Genomic DNA, 23,110 nt, shown 5'->3' on the forward strand with positions numbered 1-23,110 from the left:
GGTTACTGCCACTGACCCCCCACTATCAATATCCTGGGGTTACTGCCACTGACCCCCCCCCCCCCCCCCCCCACTATCAATACCCTGGGGATTACTGCCATTGAATCCCCTTTATTGATAATCTGGGGGTTACCGTTGACCAGAAATGTAAATGAACTAGACATATATGGACTGACTATGAGAGTGGTGATGTGGAGGTGCGGGTATTGGACGGGATGGATGATTTAAGAGGACACACAACACGATGTTATAGTCCAACCTGTTTATTTGAAATTACAAACGTTCAGAGGCTACTCCTTCATGAGGTGAAGTGAAGTGAAACACGCAGGCACAGAATTTCTAGGCAGAGCAATTAAAAGATCATACAAATGGTAAGTGGAGTGTCCACAAGATGAATAACAAGTCTCTGCAAGTGATCAAAAGTGTCAGATGGTGTGAGTAAAGTGTCAACAGCTGGATAGCAAGCAAAGGGATGATATGATTAATTGAGGCAGAGAGATAATTACAAAAAAAATTTAAAATAAGATAGTGCTGGGGATCTAAGATGGCGGCGATCTGAGAAGATCACACTGCAGAGCTTCACATCGCAGCAGGAGCAGAACGGTTCTTTAACCCACCCATCCCAGGTCATCAGGATTTCTTGGGGCGTTGGAAAGATTGTGGAGCCCCAAGAAACATTTAAAAATTGACTTGCCTGTATTTTCAGCTGTCCAGAAATGCCTAAAGAGGGAGGAGCATCTGAGGCCGGGCCTGCAGCTCAGCCTGCAGCAGCCTCAGAGCAGATTACTCTCCAGGACCTGGTGAACCAGCTCTCGAAATCTCGCGAGATGTTGGGGAAACAGACTGAAGAGAAGCTGACTCCAGTCTCTCTAATGCTGCAGAAGCATGAGCAGCAGCTGGGAGACCTGGAGAAGAGGAGGATTGAGGTGGAGCACAGGGTCACAGTGGTGGAAGCTGGTGCCAGTTCATTCAAGGAAGAGATCCAAACCCTGAAGACGCAGGTTCGTAATTTGCGTGAACAAGTGGATGAACTTGAAAACAGGGGCAGGAGAAAAAACATTTGGATCATCGGTCTGCCCGAGGGTAAGGAAGGTGAGCGGCCTGCGGAATTTGTTGAAGATTGGCTTCCGAAATTCCTTGACTTGGAGACTGGCATGGGAGGATTGAAGATAGAGAGGGCTCACTGGGTCGCAGCACGGAGGTCGGGTCTGGGTCAACACCCTCGTCCTTTCCTAGTGCGGTTCCATCATTACCGGGATATGGAGAGAGTCATGGAGGCTTCCAGACTCCAGGGGAAGGATCCAAAGGCCCTAATTTACGAGGGGTCTAAGATCATGTTTTTTCAGGACTTTTCAGCGGTGGTGATCCAGAAACGAAAATCGTATGATGTGCCAAGAGAAGATTGAAGGAGCTTGGGATTCAGTACTCCCTGAGATATCCGGCAGTGCTTCGGATCACCTTAGATGGATCCATGCAGCTCTTTGACACATCGGAGAAGGCAAGAGACTTTGTGGACAAACTAACCTAAGTTAAACAATTGTAGTATGTATAAATATCGTTGCTTGGGTATGTGTTTATCATTCTGTAAAAGAAATGGAGGAAATCCGGTTGGAGCTTTGTTTTTCCCCTTTTATTTTCCTCTATTGATAATAATTTGGTTCAAACTATGTCTGGCGGTGGTTAAGATGTACATTTTAAATTTCTAAGTTAGAACATACCTAAGGATGGGTGGGGTATTTATTCCCCCTTTTTTTTATAAAAGAATGTTTTTTTATTCATATTGATATTCTATGGGGTGTTTATTCTTTTTAGCTTGTGCTTGCGATGCGGCTCTAGCTGGGAGAAGTGAAGGTGGTTGAGATGGTTAGATGCCTATTTATGGGCAGTTCGGAACGGGTAGTTGCCTCCTCCGGGCAGGGGAGTTCCCCTACTCAGCGCTATTGGCGCTTTATATATTGGTTTGTTTTCTGGTTTTTGTTGTTTTTTATTTTTAATAATTTTGTATGTTTGTTAAGTGTAGTGGTTTTAGTTTATTAGTTTTTATATTTGGTGGACCATGCGACACTAAGGCTCAGCAATTTGTGGTTCGTGTTCCTCCTCTCTGGAGTTTAAACGTAATTGCAGAAGATTATGGCTAATGATTTGATTAAATGGTGTACCTGGAATATCAAGGGAAGTCACTCGCCAAGGAAGAAGAGTCTTAGAAAGGAGAAGGTGGATATTGCTTTGTTGCAGGAGACACATTTGGATGACAAGGAGCATCTGAAATTGCAGCAGAATGGCTTTGACCGAGTTTATTTTTCATCATTTAATACCAGAAGTAGGGGAGTGGCTATATTGGTAAAGAAAAATCTCTCATTTAAATTGTTTCAATGTGTTAAAGACACATATGGGAGGTTTTGTATTAAAGCCTTGATAAATGGGGAAGAATATGGCATTTTAAATGTTTATTGTCCCCCAGCTCATCCTCTTAAATTCTTGGTAGATGCTTTTTCTAAACTGATAAGTCTCAAGTCTCGGCACATCATTATAGGGGGAGACTTTAACTGCCTCATGGACCCCACAGTAGACAGGTTGCCTAAAGGTCCCTCGATACCCTCTGCACAAACTAAACAGTTATTGGGTTTGTGTGGGGAATTTGGGTTGGTGGATGTCTGGAGGTGTCTCCACCCTACAGGTGGGGATTGCACGTTTTTCTCCAATCCACACAGATGTCACACGAGGATTGATTTTTTTTCTGACCCCTGCGGTAACCCTTGATCTGGTGGTATCCTGTATGATTGGGAATATTGCCATCTCTGATCATGCTCCAGTGTACCTCATGGTTAAAATTAAGGATGTTACAGTCGATTCAGGGTACTGGCGAATGGACCCCTTTATTCTCATGGACAGCAAGTTTGTGGAGTATTTCTCTAGGGAATTTCAGGCATTCCTAGATATCAACATAGGTTCGGTTGATAGCTCATCTGTTCTCTGGGAGACTGCCAGAGGGTTAATTATTTCATATTCCACAAGTAGGAAGCGGCAGAAGGGTGAGCAGCAACATCTCCTTAAAGCACGGTTGAAGGCAGCCGAGAAGGCCTATTTTGACAGATCCTCGTTGGTCAAACTACAGAGGATTACGGCACTGTGGTCTACACTAAATTCCATGCTCACGCAGACGGCAAAGAAGGAGCTGGCTTTTGCAAAACAAAGGTTATACGAGCATGGTGACAAGCCAGGCAAATACTTAGCATACCTCACCAAAAAGAGAAGTGCCCTACAAACCATTACAGCGATTAGGGAAGGGTCTGGGAACCTAACATGTGATTCCAAAAAGATTAATGTGGCGTTCCAGAGATTCTACTCTAAGTTATATCAGTCTGAGACTTGTGAGGAGGGCCAGGCCAAAATGGAATCCTTTTTTAGAGATCTGAAGCTCCCGGGTGTGACTCCTGAACAACAGTCCTTTCCCAATGCCCCATTATCAGAGCAAGAAGTGCAGGAAGCTGTGAGGCAGCTTCAGAGTGGAAAAGCGCCCGGTCCTGATGGACTTCCCAGTAAATTCTATAAGGAATTTATACATATATTGTCAGGCCCGATGCTGAATATGTTTAATGATTCATACAGTCATGATTGTCTCCCACCATCTCTGAGAGAGGCCAATATTTCACTTATCCTTAAAAAAGGGAAGGATCCGGAAGACTGTGCTTCATACAGGCCCATTTCACTCTTAAATGTGAACTTTAAGATCCTCTCTAAGGCTATCGTGTTAAGGCTGGAGACTGTGTTACCCTCTATTATTAAAGAGGATCAGACGGGTTTTATAAAGGGTCGCAGATCCTCCAATAACGTTAGGAGGCTGCTTAACGTAATTCAACCATGCCAACAGCAGTCAATACAGGGATTGGTGATTTCTTTAGATGCAGAGAAGGCATTTGACCAAGTTGAGTGGCCGTATCTTTTCTATACTCTAGACAGGTTTGGTCTGGGCGAAGTTTTCGTAAGATGGGTAAAGGTTCTCTACAGTGTACCTCTCACTGCGGTCATTACCAACGGGGTACGATCAAGCAATTTTATTATTTCTAGGGGCAGCTGGCAGGGCTGTCCCCTTTCACCATTACCTTTTACGTTGGTGATTGAACCATTGGCAGAGGCCATTCATGGGGATCTCAATATATCAGTCCAGAAATGGGGTCAAAATTACATAAGATCTCACTGTATGCAGATGATCTAATTTTCTTGACAAATCCAGCAGTCTCAGTGCCTTGCCTGATACAATGCATTCACGCGTTTGGCGCTTTTTCAGGGTATAAGATTAATTTTGCTAAATCAGAGGCTATGCCTATGGGTGATCTTACTGAAGAGTTGGCTCTTGAGAGTGACTATAGATTCCCATTTAGGTGGTCACAGGGAGGGTTTTGTATATTTGGGCATATTCATTACTTCAGTTCTGGACTGGCTGTTCAAAGCCAATTTTACTCAATTATAAGAAAAATTTAAACAAGATCTCCAAAGATGGGAGGCACTTCCAGGTTCATGGTTGGGTCGGATAGCACTTGGTTTGTGTGCTGTTATGAGTCCTAGTGGTCTCAACCTATCCTCGTACGACCTATTCTCCATTCCAGGCAACATCCTGGTAAATCTTCTCTGCACCCTCTCCAAAGCTTTCACATCTTTCCTAAAGTGAGGCGACCAGAACTGCACACAGCACACAAACCAACAGCCACTCTCAGACAACAACTCACCAGGACGAAGGACCCGATACCCAGCATGAGCAAATCCAATGTAGTGTACAAAATCCCATGCAAGGACTGCACAAAACACTACATAGGACAAACAGGAAGACAGCTAATGATCCGCATCCATGAACACCAACTAGCCACGAAACGACACGACCCGCTATCCTTAGTAGCCACACACTCAGATAACAAGCAACATGAGTTTGACTGGGACAACACTACTATTATAGGACAAGCCAAACAGAGAACAGCCAGGGAATTCCTAGAGGCATGGCACTCATCCACAGATTCAATCAATAAGCACATCGACCTGGACCCAATATACCAGCCACTGCAGCAGACAGCTGGAACTGACAACCGGAAGCAGCAGAGACAGGCCAATATAAATGGCGGAGGAAAGATCACAGAAACGCTTCACAGGAGGCTCCCAAGCACTGAGGATGTCACCTAGACAGGGGACGAAACGTCTGCAACACAAATTCCCAGCTCGGCGAACAGAACCACAACGACGGCATTATATGTGTCCCTGCACACCACGATCTGCAGCAGTTCAAGAAGAACAGGTCACCATTAACTTCTCTTGGGTATCTACAGATGCAACAAATGATTTGACTTTAATGTCACGTGTCCTGAGAAACAGTGAAGAGTATGTATAAGCACGCAAAACAAGACAAATCATATTTTACATAAGTGCATCAGGCTAATAGAATGGGATGCAGAACATAGTGTTATAGCTATTGAGAAAATGCAGAGAAAGATCAACTCTAATATGAGAGATCTATTCATAAGACTGATAACAGCAGAGAAGAAGATGTTCTTGAATGTGTTGGTGCGTGTATATATTATATTTTTATATTTTCTGCCCCTTGGAAGAGAGTATGACCAGGATGGGAGAGGTCTGTGATGATGATGGCTACTTTCCTGTGGCAGCAGAAAATGTAGATGGAGTCAGTGAATGGGTGGTTTGCTTGTGTGATGGACTGGGCTGTGTTCAGGATTCTCTGTAATTCCTTACAGTCTTAGGCAGAGCTGTTGCCAGACCAAGCTGCGATGTATCTGGGTAGGATACTTTCTGTGGTGCATCTATAAAATACTGACCCAGGCAGTGACTCCGTTTAGCTATAACTCAGCCTAAGATATGAAGGAGCTGTTTGGGGTGCTGCCTTTTGGATGAGATGTTACCCCGAGGCCCCAACTACCTCCTCATCTTGATGTTAAATATCCCAATGCAAATTCACCAAAGTTCCTGAGACAGCACCTTCCAAACCCACGACCACATCCATCCAGAAGGACAAGGGCAGCAGGTACATGGGAATACCAGTCAGGTTCCCCTCCAAGTCACTCACCAGCCTGACTTGGAAATATATTGCTATTCCTTCACTGTCACTGGGTCAAAGTCCTAGAATTCCCTCAAGGGTATTGTGGGTCTACCTATGACACATGGATTGTGGTGATTTAAAAAGGCTGCTCATTACCACCTCCTCAAGGGCAAGTAGGGACTGGCACTGAATGTTAGCCAGTCAGCGACACCCATGTCCCACAAGTGAACATTAAAAAAAGCTGGAAGTACAATGACCGTGTGAGGAGTTTTCCGCAGTGTCTTTGTAACATTAACAACAGTGCTGGTTTCATTCATTTCCAAACTATTTTTGAGATCTTGCTGTGTGAAGTTTACTGTATTTTTGTACTGCAGCAAACGGGAGGTGGGAGAGGATGGCAGAGTGAGGGAGAGACATGGTTGAAGCTGTACACTTGGGATGACTGCAGGGAATGTGGGGTTGGGACCAACATAAGGAGCTGGAAGCAAGGCTGTGATTGTGGCCGTTTGGCCCTATTGGATGTATGGAGGATCGTGGCTGATGTTATTGAGTTGCTGGTGCCTGACTGATGTGCAGTCTGGTCTGGTTGCAGTGTTACTCATTATTTAATTCCTGATCAGGGAATCATACAGAACAGTAGAGGCCCTTCAGCCCATCAGGACTGTACTACCAAACATACACTGACCTACAATGGTCCAACTTTCACACACTAGACCCATAGCCTTGAATGTTATGACATCACAAGTCCTTTTCCCACTTTAACTACTCTCCCAGACAGTGCTTCCCTGACTCCCACCACCTTGGGCGGCACGGTGGCACAGTGGTTAGCACTGCTGCCTCACAGCGCCAGAGACCCGGGTTCAATTCCCACCTCAGACGACTGACTGACTGTGTGGAGTTTGCAGATTCTCCCCGTGTCTGCGTGGGTTTCCTCCTGGTGCCCTGGTTTCCTCCCACAGTTTAAAAATGTGCAGGTCAGGTGAATTGGCCATGCTAAATTGCCCGTAGTTTAGGTGAAGGGGTAAATGTAGGGGAATGGGTCTGGGTGGGTTGTGCTTCGGCCTTCGGAGGGTCGGTGTGGACTTGTTGGGCCGAAGGGCCTGTTTCCACACTGTAAGTAATCTAATCTAACCTTCTGGGTGAAAAACAATGACCCCCAATCCCCTTTAAATCTCTCGCCTTTCACCCTAAGATTACACTCCCTTCGTTTTGACCCCTCAGCTGAAGGCAACAGGTGCTTCCTACCCACGCTGTCCAAGCCCCTCTATCACACTCCCCCTTCTCTGCTCCTAAGAAACAGCCTTACCCAGTCTCTCTGCCTAGCCTGGAGTAGTTTAGTTATGAAATGTCCTGGAGGATCTCCCCTACACCCTCCCCAGTAAAATCCCATTCTTCCTACAGTGTAGTGACATGGACTTGATGCAGGACTCCAGCTGTACCCTGCTCATTACAGCATTACCAGCTTGTTGGTAATTTGAATTCAATTCTGTTCTTTAACTGCATTTGATTTTTATGGCCAAATAAATATACTGAACTTTGAGATTTTTATTCCAGAGTTTGGCATTGTGAAGTTTGACTGTAATCTTTTCCAAGTCTAGAGGTTCAGCAATTTTTCCTGCTGTCTTTGCCAGTCTGAAATCTCAGCCCCATGTACACGTAGGGAGGATTAACCCTTGAATCATCTCTCAAATTCCTACATCTAGCCATGAGATATCACTCAACTTTTGATGGCCTGGCCTCTCTCTGTCCCACAGTCTGCCATCTGTCTCTGCTAAAGCCATGTGACACCTCCACTGGGGTCTTCTGACCTTGCTCACCGACATTGGGCAGTGCAGCTTGATCACCAGGAATCAGTGAGGAAACTATAACAGATACAAGATTGTGTGTGTGTGTGTGTGTGTGTGTGTTGGAGGTGGGATCTGAGTTTGTTTGTGTGTATGTGTGGGGGTCTGACTGAGGACCTATTTGTGTCTCTGTGTGAGGCTAGGGCTGAGTGTGTGTGTGGGAGAGCAGAGTGAGTCAGTGAGAGGGTGAGGGAGTCCAGAACTAGAGGGCATAGGTTTAGGGTGAGAGGGGAATGATATAAAAGAGACCTAAGGGGCAACCTTTTCATGCAGAGGGTGGTACGTGTATGGAATGAGCTGCCAGAGGAAGTGGTGGAGGCTGGTACAATTGCAACATTTAAGAGGCATCTGGATGGGTATATGAATAGGAATAGGGGTATGGGCTAGGTGCTGGCAGGTGGGACTAGATTGGGTTGGAATATCTGGTCGGCATGGACGGGTTGGACTGAAGGGTCTGTTTCTGTGCTGTACATCTCTGAGTCTATGCTGGTTTTCAGTGTCCTGGGCTTGCTCACTGGTTTGTACAGCATAAACACCCAGTCCTCAGGGAGGTGAGTCAGGCTATACTCAGCTTTCATGGCCTCTCACAACCACTTTCACTCTCCACCTCTCTCTGTTTTCATGATGAGTGCGATTCAGGGATCAGAGAGAGTCTAGCCTCACTCTGCCTGGATTCCAATGTATCTGAGAGATGGTTAACCCTGCTGTATGTAGGACATAGAGATAAAATAACAATCTAAGATCTATCTATCAGGTTGGCCAGCTCTAGCTGCTTTGTCTGATTCACTGTGACTGTGTCTAACTCTGTCCAGAAGAGGGGTTAGTTGGAGAGGCGACTGGAAGCTTTTCTGAGATGTTTTCATGGGGTTGGGGAGATGTCAGAAGTTCCTGAGGATGAGGTTGCACTGGGTGTGTGCTTGTCTGAAATGACTCTCTGACCCTGAGCTCAGTTCCAGAGGGGAATGTCGCTGTCGAACTGAAGATCAGCTACTCCCTTGAACTCTCTCAAGTCTCTCACTCTAACCCTCCTTCCCTTCTTCACCAGGAAAATCACATAGTATTTTGAACAATGAAGGATTAAAAACTTCATGTTTCCCAATCGCACCTGCCTGCCTCCTAATATTTTGACCAAGCTGGGGACCATTTCTCCCCTTCATCTTTCACCAAGTTTGAGAGTCGGAATGAGAAGTTTGGATTCTTGCTTCTCTGTAAAATATGCAAACAGCTAAAAAAAATTCACTGACATGGGTGTCCACTACTCCAGATGTGGATATGGGCTGATGTCTTTGGCCAAACCTTGTGTCCTGATATCTCTCTGTGTCTTAGTATGAGCCCACCTTAGGCCGTATTAATCTAATGAAGGTCTCAATATGAGCATCTGCCAGGCCTGGTCTTTTTTTACATTTTAAAAGTATACTTTATTCACAAAAAAGCTCTTTATATACATAGTCACTAGGGAAGTGTGATTCTGTATCGTCTTTACATATGGTTAACATCCAAACACAAGTTATTTCTTTCTTATACAAGATCATATTTACATATGTTTCAGACACTGGGAGAGTCCAATAACAAAAACCTCAGACAGTGGTCTCACCCCACCAGACCTTGGTGGAACCTGCACAAAACTTAAGTGCATCCCTCAGTCTGTAATCCTGGACCTGGGGATGTGGCAGTCTGCAACACTTGGTCAGGGTCAACTCCTTGCTCTGGAAGTTGTTTTGGGCAGAGCAAAGAGTGTCTTTCACCAAATTGATGGTCCTCCAGGCACAGTCCCTGTTTGTCTCAGTGAGCGTCCCAAGGAACAGACCACAGAGCAGGGTTCTGTGACACAGAGCTGCTCAGGATGAACCTCGACACAAACCATGCATCTCTCTCCAGACTTCCTTTGCAAAGGCACATACCAGCAGGAGATGTGTGAGTGTGACTACCCCCTCCCCCAGCCACTCCAAGGGCAGTATGCGGTGGTACAGACCCACCAGGCGTACATCATGGATCTCACAGGTGGTGCCCCTCTCACCACCAGCCATGCAATGTCTTGTTGCTTGGTGGAAAGTTCTGGTGATGAGGTGTTTTGCCGAATGACTGACAATCTGCTCAGGAAACCATCCGACAGGATCCACCCTGTCCTTTTCCCACAGGGTCTTGAGGACGCTAGGTGCTGACCACTTCCTGATGGACTCGTGGTCAAAGGGGTGTCTCTTTGGAACGGTCTCCACAAAGGACAGTAATACGGAACAGTCCAACTACTTGGAATTTTGATGGCAGCGAGGCCAGGCCCAGCCCTTGCAACACTGGGGATGGGTAGAGCCTCAGTACGTAGTTACACTTGGTGTTTGTGTATCGAGAGTGTACACACAGTTTGATGCAGCCACACACAAAGGTGGCCATCAGGATGAGAGGGACGTTGGGTATGTGCTTCCCTTCATTATCCTGAATTTTGTACATTGTGTCCCTGCAGACTTGACCTCTCTTAGGTCTCTAGATGAAATGGAAGGTGGCTTAGGTGACTGAAACAGTTCAGTTTTCGGGAATGGGCCAGACCTTCACCATGTACAACAGAGAGAGTGCCTCATTCCTGATCACCAGGTTTTTACCCACAATAGAGGGGGAGGGAACGAGGCTCCTAAAAGACCAGTTTCTGCCTCACCTTGGCGATTACTCCTCCCAAGATGCTGTGCATGCCCCACCCACTTCAAACTATATTCCCAGCACTGTCAGCTGGCCTGTCCTTACAGTGAAGGGGATGAAGGATTGGTCAGCTCGGTTCCCAAAGAGTATGGCCTCACACTTGCCTCGATTTACCTTGGGCCCTGAGGTTCGTTCAAACTGGTCACAGATGCACACGAATTTGTGCACTGACAGTGGAACAGAGCAGAAAACGGGACGTCATTCATGCACAGGGAGGCCTTAATCTGTAGGGCCCCACTGCCAGGAATAGTCACCCCTCTCAGACTCGCATCCTTCCTGATGCACTTGCAAATGACCCTATACAACACACAACAAAACAGGAGAGTGGGGGCAGTCCTGCCTGACTCCAGACCTGATCGGGTAGCTGTCTGATTCCCACCCATTGATTGATACTATGTTACTGATGTTGGTGTAGATCAGTGGGATCCAGTTGTGAATTCCCTCCCCATTTTGGAAAGCCTGTCCCACATGTAGATGTGTGATATCCCACAGCTCAGTCATCCAGACCAGTCTGGTTTGGGATAACCAGGTATTTTTCAGGTGGATTTAGTTCTGCCCTTTATCTCCTCATTAGCTGCTGTTTTTTTAACATTCCATAAATCGAGCTTCCTCCCCCTCAGTACACCAGCGGTGACCAGTCTGCCTGCACTCATTTGCCTAAATTGAGGAGATTTAATCTAGTTATAATCCCGACACGATCACCAGACAGCAGTAGGGCTTTGGCAACTGTGGATTGAATTGTTTGTCATTTGGTAAGAAACATGTTGACCTGGGAAAATATTATGTAATCGGAATCAGCAGCTTTGGGATCAAAGGTTGTTGTAATAGTTTTATTTAAAAGGAACATCTTTCAGTTTCTCAGTAAAATCTCCCACATTCAAATGAACAGGCCTGAGGATAAACTCATGGTAGAGTTCCAGTGTGTGGGGGGAAGCTGAGCAAACAGTGGGTGTGAGAATCTGTGTCTCTGTGGGGAGCGGTTGTGAGTCATTGCAGGCAATATTCAAATGACTTGGAGGAACTTTTTACAACCTCGCTGATGACCTGTCTCTCTCAAACTCCCAAGTCCAGGGTTTAATGATGTTTCTAGTTGTTCAATAATTAGTGGGAAATGGTCAGACCAGAAGCTCATTTACGCAAAACTCTGATATTATCCTGATAAGTCTCTACATAATTTTAACGAATGTTCAATTATCCTGTATCCTAGAGGACAGAGGGGTGGACATTGAAATGGCTGGTGGTGGGCCTCAGTGGGAGACTCTGGTTTTAATGGTTTCTGGCGCCCTCGTGTGGAGAGAAATGTCTGATCCAATCATTTCCCAAAAGTATTTTAAAATATAATCTGAGAAAATGACAACTTCTGTTGAACAGTCACTGATTTGAAATATTAACTCTAATCCTCACACCACTAATTGTAGAGTTTAATTTCTGCTGATCATTGGCTGAGAGTCTGAGTTCTTTCAGATATAGAGTCTCAATAACCAGTTGGAGATTTGGGAGCTTCACACAGCTTCTGTGGTTTCACACAATAAGTAACATTCTCATCACACAAACGACAAGCAATGACTATTTCGAACACATGCGACTGTAATCCAACCACCCTTGATATTCAATGGTGTTACCGTTACTATTAACATCCTTGGAATTACCATTGACCAGAAACTCATGTGGATTCACCACATAAACATAGTGGCTACAAGGACAGGTCAGAGGCTCGGAATACTGCTGCGAGTAACTCACCTCCTGTCTCCCCAAAGCTTGTCCACCATCTACAAGGTACAAGTCAGGAGTCTGATGGAATACTTGCTGGATGAACGCAACTTCAGTAACACCTGAGAAGCTTGGCGCCATACAGGACAAAGCAGTTGACTTAATTGGCACCACATCCACAAACACTCCCTCTACCATTGGGGCTCAGTAGCAGCTGTGTGTATCCGCTACAAGATGCACTGCAGAAATTCACCAAAGATCCTCAGACAGCACCTTCCAAACCAACAAACAATTCCATCTAGAAGGACAAGGGCAGCAGGTTCATGGGAACACCACCACCTGTAAGTTCCCCTCCAAGCCACTCACCATCCTGACTTGGAAATATATCGCTGTTCTTTCATTGTCACTGAGTCAAAATCCTAGAATTTCCTCCCTCAGGGCTTTGTGGATCAAACCAGAGCAGATGGACTGCAGAGGTTCAGGAAGGCGGCTCACTCCCAGCTACTCAGGGGTAACTAGGGACGGGCAATAAATGCTGGCACATTCGATACCCACATGTTTACGAGGATGTTGCCTGGTGTGGAAGGTGCTAGCTATGAAGAGAGGTTGAGTAGGTTAGGATTGTTTTCATTAGAAAAAGGGAGATTGAGGGGGGACCTGATTGAGGTTTACAAAATCATGAAGGGTATAGACAGGGTGGATAGAAACAAGCTTTTGCCCAGGATGAGGATTTCAATAATGAGAGATCACGTGTTCAAGGTGAGAGGAGAAAAGTTTAAGGGGGATAGATGTGGAAAGTACTTTACAGAGAGGGTGGCGGGTGTCTGGAACGCGTTGCCAGCAGAACTGCTAGAGGCAGGCACGGTAGATTAATTTAAGATGCGTCTGGACAGATACATGAGAAGGTGGGGAGCAGAGGGATACAGATGCTTAGGAATTGGGCGACAGGTTTAGACAGTACATTTTGATCGGCTCAGGCTTGGAGGGCTGAAGGGCCTGTTCCTGGGCTGTAAATTTTCTTTGCTCTTTTGTTCTATCTCATGAATGAATAAATAAAAACTAATAACATTTTTCTCTTCTCTCTACCCCTCCTCCTGTAAAGGATGTAAAGATTATCCGTTCCCTAATTCTGGGCGAGTTGGAGCGAGGTCAGAGACAGTTCCAGGGTTTGTGTTTTATTACCAGACTCCCCAAGAATGAAATGATTCCGAGTGAATCGATGGCCAAGCTGCGACAGGTAAGATGGGAACAGTCAGAAACTGGAGTTTCTGTCAAACTCCCTATCGTGTGTTTTCCCTCAGCCCCATAACCCTTGGGGTCTCTCTATTGCTCCATTTTTAGATTCCCTCCCTGCCTCCCTCACCTCATCTCTTCCATTCCCTCTTTCCACCCCCTTGCTTCTCCCTTTCATACACATTAAAACCTACAAAGATGATTTGACAAACGTTTTGGATTTTCTGACCCATTGCTTTGTGCTTCTACCATGAAGCATTATGAATCTTGTCCTTATGTGAAAGGTTTGTTTAATATTTTGTTTCAGTTGCATGACACTGAGATCTTTTGCTAAACGTTCTGTGTCTTATGATCCTGCTCCACAGCTACCTGATGAAGGAGCAGTGCTCCGAAAGCTAGTGCTTCCAAATAACACCAGGTTATAGTCCAACAGGTTTACGTAATTTTTAACTATGTGAAAGATGTTAGATAAATGGAAGGTGGGATTTGAATGGTGGCTCATTTAAGGAAAATCACCAGTTGATGGGCAGAATGGCCTGATTTTGTAATGTACTTACGTATTTTTGTTTCTCTATTTTTAAGTCTTGTTTTGGAAACATTGCTTTGTCAGCCCCTGCCTGAGCTCAGTCACTGACTCGTGTTCTGTCTGTTGTCTCTACAGAAGAATCCGAGGACAGTCCGTGTGGCAGAGGAACAGAGAGGTCCTGAGCACCTGTATATGGATGTTGCAGTGAATTACAGCAGAGCCAGCCACCTGAGTGCCCACATACACAGTGTCTGTGCTGAGGCCATGGATGCAGTCTACACAAGGCAGAGCGATGTGAAATACTGGATCGAGAAAGGTCTGTGAAGTGAACGTGTGACTGTGCAGAAGGCTATTGAGTCCTTTAAAGCCTTTTCTACAGTTCAGTTTGATTTTGGTTCTTCTGTATATCAACTCTGTCAACCTCCTCGTCCAACTCATCTGAATAGTCTCAGCTTTAAAACTTTCAGCATCAATACGTTTTCCAGGAGATGGTCTCAGATTTCTAGTTTCCTGCGGATGGTGAGGAAGTGTTTTTGGACTTAACTCTGAATGGTCTGACTCAAGCTTTAACATTGAACGTCCCACCAGCTCCCTCCCCCACACCCATGCAGAACTGCTGTCTGACTCTCCGACTGATAGGTAGTCTGCTCTGAAACATTCCCCCTGCAACTGGAAAAGATGCAAAACCTGCCGGTACACCCTCCTCTCACCTCCATCCAAGGCCCCAAACAGTTCTTCCAGATGAGACTGAGGTTTACCTGCCTCTCCTCCAACCTGGTTTACTGCATCAGGTGTTCTAAAGTGTTTTGAGGAAGTAACAAAAAGGATTGATGAGGGCAGAGCAGTAGATGTGATCTATATGGACTTCAGTAAAGCGTTTGACAAGGTTCCCCATGGGAGGCCGATTAGCAAGGTTAGATCTCACAGAATACAGGGAGAACTAGCCATTTAGATACAAAACCGGCTCAAAGGTAGAAGACAGAGGATGATGGTGGAGGGTTGTTTTTCAGACTGGAGGCCTGTGACCAGTGGAGTGCCACAAGGATTGGTGCTGGGTCCTCTACCTTTTGTCATTTACATAAATGATTTGGATACGAGCATAAGAGGTACAGTTAACAAGTTTGCAGATGACACCAAAATTGGAGGTGTAGTGGACAGCGAAGAGGGTTACCTCAGATTACAACAGGATCTTGACCAGATGGGCCAATGGGCTGAGAAATAGCAGATGGACTTTAATTCAGATAAATGTGAGGTGCTGCATTTTGGGAAAGCAAATCTTAGCAGGTCTTATACACCTCAAGGGAGTGTTGCTGAATAAAGAGACCTTGGAGTGGAGATTCATAACTCCTTGAAAGTGGAGTTGCAGGTAGATAGGATAGTGAAGAAGGCGTTTGATATGCTTTCCTTTATTGGTCAGAGTATTGAGTACAGGAGTTGGGAGGTCATGTTGTAGCTGTACAGGACATTGGTTAGGCCACCGTTGGAATGTTGCATACAATTCTGGTCTCCTTCCTATCGGAAAGATGTAGTGAAACTTGAAAGGGTTCAGAAAAGATTTACAAGGATGTTGCCGGGGTTGGAGGATTTGAGCTATAGGGAGAGCCTGAACAGGCTGGGGCTGTTTTCCCTGAAGTGTCGGAGGCTGAGGTTTATAGAGGTTTACAAAACCATGAGGGGCATGGATAGGGTAAATAGACAAAGTATTTTCCCTGGGGTCGGGGAGTCCAGAACTAGAGGACATAGGTTTAGGGTGAAAGGGGAAAGATATAAAAGAGATCTAAGAGACAATGTTTTCATGCAGAGGGTGGTAGGTGTATGGAATGAGCTGCCAGAGGAAGTGGTGGAGGCTGGTACAATTGCAACATTAAAGAGGCATTTGGATGGGTATATGAATAGGAAGGGTTTGGAGGGATATGGGCCGGGTGCTGGCAGGTGGGACTCGATTGGGTTAGGATATCTGGTCGGCATGGACAGGTTGGACCGAAGGGTCTGTTTTCATGCTGTACATCTCTATGACTCTAAATGTGGTCTTCTCTACATTGGAACACTGAGCGTAAACTTAGGGGGACGGCTCACTGAGCATCTCAGCCAGATCCACAGGGGCTGATCGGACCTCCCAGTCACCACCCATTTCAATTCCCCTAAACACTCCCTTTCCAACATGACCCACCTTGGCTGCCTCCATTGCCACAACAAACCAAACTGCGAATTGGAGGAAAAACACCTCATCTTCTGCCTGGGCAGCCTGCAGCCTAACCTCCCTTACCATCCCCAACTCCGTTTCCAGCCCCTCTCCCTCGCTGATTTTACATAGAATCCCTACAGTGTGGAAACAGGCCCTTTGGCCCAACAAATCTACACCGACCCTCCAAAGAGTAACCCACCCAGATCCATAACCCTACCCTATTACTCTACATTTACCTCTGACTAATGCAGCTAATTTACACATCCCTGAATGCTATGGACAATTTAGCATGGCCAATTCACCTGACCTGCACATCTTTGGATTGTGGGAGGAAACCAGAGCACCCGGAGGAAACCCACGCAGACACAGGGAGAATGTGCAAAAACACCACATAGACATTATCTACCTTATCTAATCCTCTAATCATCTTGTATGTCTCTATCAAATCCCCTCTTAGCCTCCTTCTTTCCAATGAGAACAGATCCAAGTCTCTCAGCCTTCCCTCCAGACCAAGCAATATCCTGGTAAATCTCCTCTGAACCTTTTCCAATGCTTCCACATCCTTCCTGTAATGGGGTGACCAGAATTGTACACAATATTCCAAGTGCAGCCGCACTCGTGTTTTGTATAGTTGCAGCATGACATTACGGCTCCAGAACTTCATCCCTCTACCAATGAAACCTAACACACCGTATGCCTTCTTAACAGTGAGATTAGATTAGATTAGATTACGTACAGTGTGGAAACAGGCCCTTCGGCCCACAAGTACACACCGCCCCGCCGAAGCGCAACCCACCCATACCCCTACATCTACATCTACCCCTTACTTAACACTACGGGCAATTTAGCATGGCCAATTCACCTGACCTGCACATCTTTGGACTGTGGGAGGAAACCGGAGCACCCGGAGGAAACCCACGCAGACACGGGGAGAACGTGCAAACTCCACACAGTCAGTCGCCTGAGGCGGGAATTGAACCCGGGTCTCTGGCACTGTGAGGCAGCAGTGCTAACCACTGTGCCACCGTGCCGCCCAACCTGGGTGGTAACTTTCAGGGATCCATGTACATAGGCTCCAAGATCCCTCTGCATATCCACTCTCCCAAGAATCTTTTCATTGACCCTATATTCTGCCTTTCTGTTATACTTCCCAAATTGAATCACCTCACATTTAATTGGATTGAATTCTATTTGCCACCTCTCAGCCCAATTTTGCAGTTTATCCAAGTCCCCTTGCAACCTATAACATTCTTCCACACTGTCCACTAGTCCACCAACTTTAGTGTCATCTGCAAATTTACTAACCCATCAACCTATCCCTGCATCCAAATCATTTATAAAAATGACAAATAGCAGTGGTCCCAAAACAGATCCTTGTGGCACACCACTAGTAACTGGACTCCAGGCTGAATATTTTCCATCAACCACCACTCGCTGCCTTCTTTCAGAAAGCCAGTTTCTAATCCAAACTGCTAAATTACCCTCAATTCAATGTCTCTGCATTTTCTCCAACAGCCTACTATGTGGAACCTTCTCAAAGGCCTTGCTGAAGTCCAAGTATACTACATCAACTGACCTACCCTCATCTACATGCTTGGTCACCTTCTCAAAAAACTCAATGAGGTTTGAAACAGGTCATTTGAGCTGAAGGAGTTCTTGCTGACTGCTCTCTTCGGTGTGAACTAACAGTTCCAATCAAACTTACCCACCAGATTTCCACATTTGTTCAGCATCATTTCCCCACTCCATCTCCAGATTAATCCAGACTGTGACTGCAACTGTGTAACCTGCAGCAAACTGACTGAATTGTTGTATAAATGATTCACACAAGATAAGGGTAACCCTGCGTGATTACAGTGTAATCAAAGAGGAGGTGTGGGGGTGGCGGTGGAGTCTGGGAGGGTTGGGGTGGGCATGTAAAATGGGCCCCAGGGTTGACCTTTTCTCTTTGGGTTCTGTTCAGGTATTGAACCTTCGATCTTCGAAGTGCTGGCAGTTGCCGAGGATGTGCCGCACTGCCGGCTGAGTCAGGATCGCTGGAAAGGCTGTATCTGTCACTACTCCCTGTGTATCGAGTGGTACCCCTGCTTTCTGAAATACTGTCGCACAAAGGACTCTGCAGGCAAGACCAGCTCTTACAAATGCGGCATCAAAAGCTGCCAGAAATGCTCCCATTTTGACTTCTATGTCCCACAGAAACAGCTGTGCCTGTGGGATGAAGATATTTAACCATCTATGTCACCCACTTGCTGGAACCAGTTGAACTCTTGGAAAAATGGAGGCTGCAGTGTTAGTGTCTGAGATTTTGGGTTCAGGGACAGTATGGCTGTGTGTGGGACAAACAACGTGGAATCAGATGGGACTGGTGTTCAGTGAGGGGGTTCTGATATTTGCTCAGTCCCCACCCCCTTCTCCCTTCCCCTTCCCCAGCTGGTCCAGGCACTGGAGTTTTTTGGGTTACTGGGTAAAAACAAGGCCTGCAGATGCTGGAAACCAGATTCTAGATTAGAGTGGTGCTGGAAAAGCACAGCAGTTCAGGCAGCATCCGAGGAGCAGGAAAATCGATGTTTCGGGCAAAAGCCCTTCATCAGGAATAAAGGCAGAGAGCCTGCAGGGTGAAGAGATAAATCCATGCTTCAGGCACTCTGCCTCTATTCCTGATGAAGGGCTTTTGCCCGAAACATCAATTTTCCTGCTCCTCGGATGCTGCCTGAACTGCTGTGCTTTTCCAGCACCACTCTAATCTAGAATCTTCTTTGGGTTACTGGGTCAGTGGTTCCAGTTTGGGACATTACTACACACCTTCCCAGTACAGACTGACTGGGTCCTGAATGGTTTCACTGTAGCTGAGGAAGGTCTGAAGATGGCGACTGTGCATTGGGAATTCTTACTAAGCATCTATCATTAGAGTTTGCCTGATTTACCCTTTGGGTATTTGGAGGACTAACTAATGTCACAGTTTACTTAAATCCTAATAATTCCAGTGCTGTTTTCCAACAGTCTGGATGATGAGATTGTTTGGGTCCATTTACAGTAATGAAATTCCAGAGGCGAATTTCTAATCTCTTACTAATAACTGAATCATCAGAAACCAATGTCTGGAATACATTTATGTTTGCACAACAATTTGGATATCTCTCCGGTCTGACAGTGGGGCATAGGTCTCTGGTTATTCAAGTCAAGGAGGGAGTTAACCCTGAGCTAGAGAGAAGCTCATTCCATGGGTGGTGATGAGATGGGCTTTCCTCTGACTTCAATCACCTTTGTTGACATAAGTCCCCACCCCCTGCCCTCCACCCTCCACATTTCTGACCAGCATTTTATCAGTTTCATTGAGTGGTCCAGTATTTCAGGAGGAGGTTTTTGCTGATCGTGCAACTTGCAACCCATTGGCTGACTTGTTGAATGGTAACTGGATGTTACATTTTCTCCATCATTGGGACCACCATCCTGATCTCTCTGTTTGACAGCAGCCTCTTTGATTTCTGACTGCCCTTGTTTTGTGTTAGAGGGGCTCGTGGTTGAATGTTCTGTTGAAGTCCGAGCCTTCAGCATCCTAGTTCAGAACCAGCCGTTACTGACAGAGATCTGAATGTCTGCAGTTAATAGTTGCGTTGTCCACCAGAGGAGAGTAGGTTACCTCAAATACGAAGGAACAAATTTGAAAAACTGGTAAATTGGTAGATTCTTGCCATCTCCCTGATGTGATTCACCAATTGCTGCTTTTAATTTCCCTGAATGTATAACTCATCTGCAGCTTGTGAGTCCTTGGCTGTGACTGGCCTGTGAAGGTTGAACTTTGCAGATTTTTGGTATGAAATGATGAGATTTATAGTTTCACCAAAATACTTTCCCACATCTTTTAATTACATAGCTTGTTTGTTGTTGATTTAACCTAAATATTTCAAGTGGTTCCAGTTCTTTGTACCTGTCTGTATTTGCCAAATGTCACAAAGAGAAGGATTTTCTACTCTGTGTAAATGTAATTTGTAAACCGTCCATTTTGTGAAACTCTCGTCAGTTAGTGTTTCCTAAAGATTGAAGAATATAGTCTTATTTCAAAGGATCATCCTCCTTGACCTGGATTCTCCAGAAGGCAGAGCTCTTTTAAATTTCACTTTAAACGTATGAATCACCCCTAGAAATTATTAATTGCAAAGTGGTAGTCTGAGGGATAGCTGCAAGGAAAGAGTTTAATTGTTGTCACAGTATTGAGTTCTTATCAGTGTTTTCTTTTGAGAAATAGAAATTTAAATGAGACTGAGTAACCAAAGATCTAAAAAGCTGTCACTAGCTCCTTTTAGACCAACACTTTATTCTTGTGAAGAAATTGGTATGTCACCGAGTGTGCATCCTCTTCAATCCTTCTCTCCTTCACTTCTAAACCTTTTGCCTGAAGTGGAAAGAATATCAGGCTGTGACTTGAATTCCAGTTTCATGGTCTTTATCTGAGCATATTTGAGAATTGGTGCCTTAACTCAACTTGTAAATCAATATTAGACATTTGATGCTCTGTACTGCCAAGTTGTGCCAGATAAAAAAATGTTTTAATTTGCACGTGTTTGACTTCAGGTTCCCACTTGTCTTTTATAATCAGGTATCCTGGTTACTGATAGTTTGGAATATGACCAGATCTAGCACCACTTGGTGCCATATTCTGACAGAGTTCCTGAACCATTAACTGGCCACAGACTGAGAGAGAGAGAGAGAAACGTGTGGGAGCCCAGACTGTGAACAGATTGCTTTCTGATCTGTGATCCCTTGGTGATTGTTCTTTCATTCTTCCTCCTCATAAGTTGTTTGAAGCTTTGAATTTATTTTCTTTGTTTTCATTAATATCCTGGTCTCAAATGTAGCACTAATGCTTTACAAAGGCCTTCAGAATGGCCATTGCTTCTAGTAAAGATTTCAAGGGATTGAGCAGTAACAGCATCCTCAATCATCAATCTTTGCAAAATAAATACTGACAAACTAGATTTGCCATTTAATAGATTGGTCAGTGTTCAGAAGTTCCTGAAGAAACTGAGCCCACATTGTGTCTAAGAACAGAAACATCACACAGCAGAGACTGTTTGCTTCCAGGTGCCATGGTGTTAGTGCCAAAGTTTTGGGGTGTTGTGGTAATGCTTATTTAGGATGGGACAGTGATTTTGGGGTACCATGATGACAGGGAAATGTTTTGGGCTATTGTGGTGACAGGGGAATGTTTTGGGGTGACTCAATAGTGCAAATGCCTTCACTGCAATAACTGCAGAATTTCACAAAGTGCCTTCAGTATTTCAGAAATGGCCTAATAAACAAAATTATTTTTGTATTATTGTGTAAAAAATAAAAGATTGCTTTATTCATAGAAGAAATTAACTCTGCATATTTGGAGAATATATTAGATTCAATAATAAACTAGTGCACTGGTGATACCTGTTTCTTTGTCATTGATTTGAATCAATTTGCCTTCTCAGCTTCCATTCAGGTATTTAACTGGTTCTTGGTTGTTACATTGGTGTGAGCTTCAGGTGGAGGGAGAGGAAGAAGTTGAAAGAGGGAAGTGCAAATGGTTGGAGGTGGTGGGGAATGAGAGGGAGTGGGGGCATGGATGGTGAACAGCATGGTGAAAAGGAAGAGTAAATGGTTAAAGCAGGATAACCAAGAGGGAAGAATGACACCGCTGATAAAGAAGAGGAAACTTCAATGATCAGTTTACCTAACAACAGTGCATAAAGGGACAAGTAGTATGACAGGAAAATGTACAAAAATGAAAATATCGCACAGGTTAAATGAGAATTGTCTAAATAAAGATTAAAATTTTAAACCCGAATGGGAAAAGGGAACTGTGTACAGAATTCTGTGAGATTGGGATTTATGTGCTTTGGAGTGATGAAGCGATTTTGGTAAGATTGAGAAATGTGTGTGATGATGATGATGATAATGATAATAACTGTAACCCCCCCCCATCCATCTGATAGTAATGTTGGACTAGTCTAATCCCAGTGTGATCAGAGCTTTGATTCTTTTTCAGTTAATTATTGGTTTGGTTATCGTCGTCAGTCACTGTACATATTTATATACAGTTGCCAATGCTTTTTTGATACAAGACAGTCCTCTTGTTTTGAATAATCATGACATAAATGTTGAACCTTAATCTGGTGATATTCCTTTTATAATCCATATCTTATAAAATAATTAAACGAACCTTTCTGCTGCAATATCTGCTTCAGGAAATCTTCTAATAGACTCAGACATTTACAGCACAGAAGGAGGCCATTCAACTCATCAGGTCCATGCCAGTCAACAAAGATCTATCCACACTAATCCCATTTCCCAGCTCTTGGCCTGTCGCCCTAGAGGATATTGCAATGCAAGTGAGTATCTGAATTAAATGTTACAAGAGTTTCTGAATCAACCACTTTTCAGGCAGAGAGTTCCAAACTCCCACCAGGCCCTGGGTGAATTTTCTTTTCCTCAACTCTCCTCTTAACCTTAGATCTATGCATCCAGGTTACTGCCCCCTTAATAGAGAAAGTACCTTCTTATCTATGTCCTTTGTGATCTTGTACACCTCTATCAGATCTCCCCTCAACTTTCCCTGCTCCATGAAAAACAATCCCAGCCTTTCCTCTTAGCTCAGAGTCTGTAGCCCAGGCAGTATCCTGGTGAATCTCCTTTGCATCCTTTTGAATGCTATCCTTCCGAAGTGTGGTGACCAGAACTGCACACAGTTCTCCAGTTGTGGTCTAACCAGTGTTTTGTACAGTTCCAGCATAACTTCCCAGCTCTTGTATTCAGTGCCTTGGCTGATAAAGGCGAGTATCCCACCTGTCACCTTATCTACCCGTCTGCTACCTCCAGGAATCTGTAAATATACACAAAAAGGTCCCTCTGAACTT

The 23,110-nt window shown here is 44.9% G+C and overlaps 1 protein-coding gene across 1 annotated transcript in view; it reads left to right on the plus strand.

Moving 5' to 3' along the window:
• The window catches only part of LOC140494272 (out at first protein homolog), a 34,737-nt gene extending 15,963 nt beyond the window's left edge, over positions 1-18,774 (plus strand). The window contains exons 2-4 of the mRNA XM_072593542.1: positions 13,385-13,519; positions 14,177-14,357; positions 18,190-18,774. Coding sequence (XP_072449643.1) covers positions 13,385-13,519; positions 14,177-14,357; positions 18,190-18,455 — 582 coding nt within the window. The 3' untranslated portion in view covers positions 18,456-18,774. The remainder of the gene's footprint in view (positions 1-13,384; positions 13,520-14,176; positions 14,358-18,189) is intronic.
• The last annotated feature ends 4,336 nt before the right edge of the window (positions 18,775-23,110 follow it).

This window comes from Chiloscyllium punctatum, chromosome 23 (genome assembly GCF_047496795.1).
Source record: "Chiloscyllium punctatum isolate Juve2018m chromosome 23, sChiPun1.3, whole genome shotgun sequence".
In the NCBI taxonomy this organism is placed as follows: Eukaryota; Metazoa; Chordata; class Chondrichthyes; order Orectolobiformes; family Hemiscylliidae; genus Chiloscyllium; species Chiloscyllium punctatum.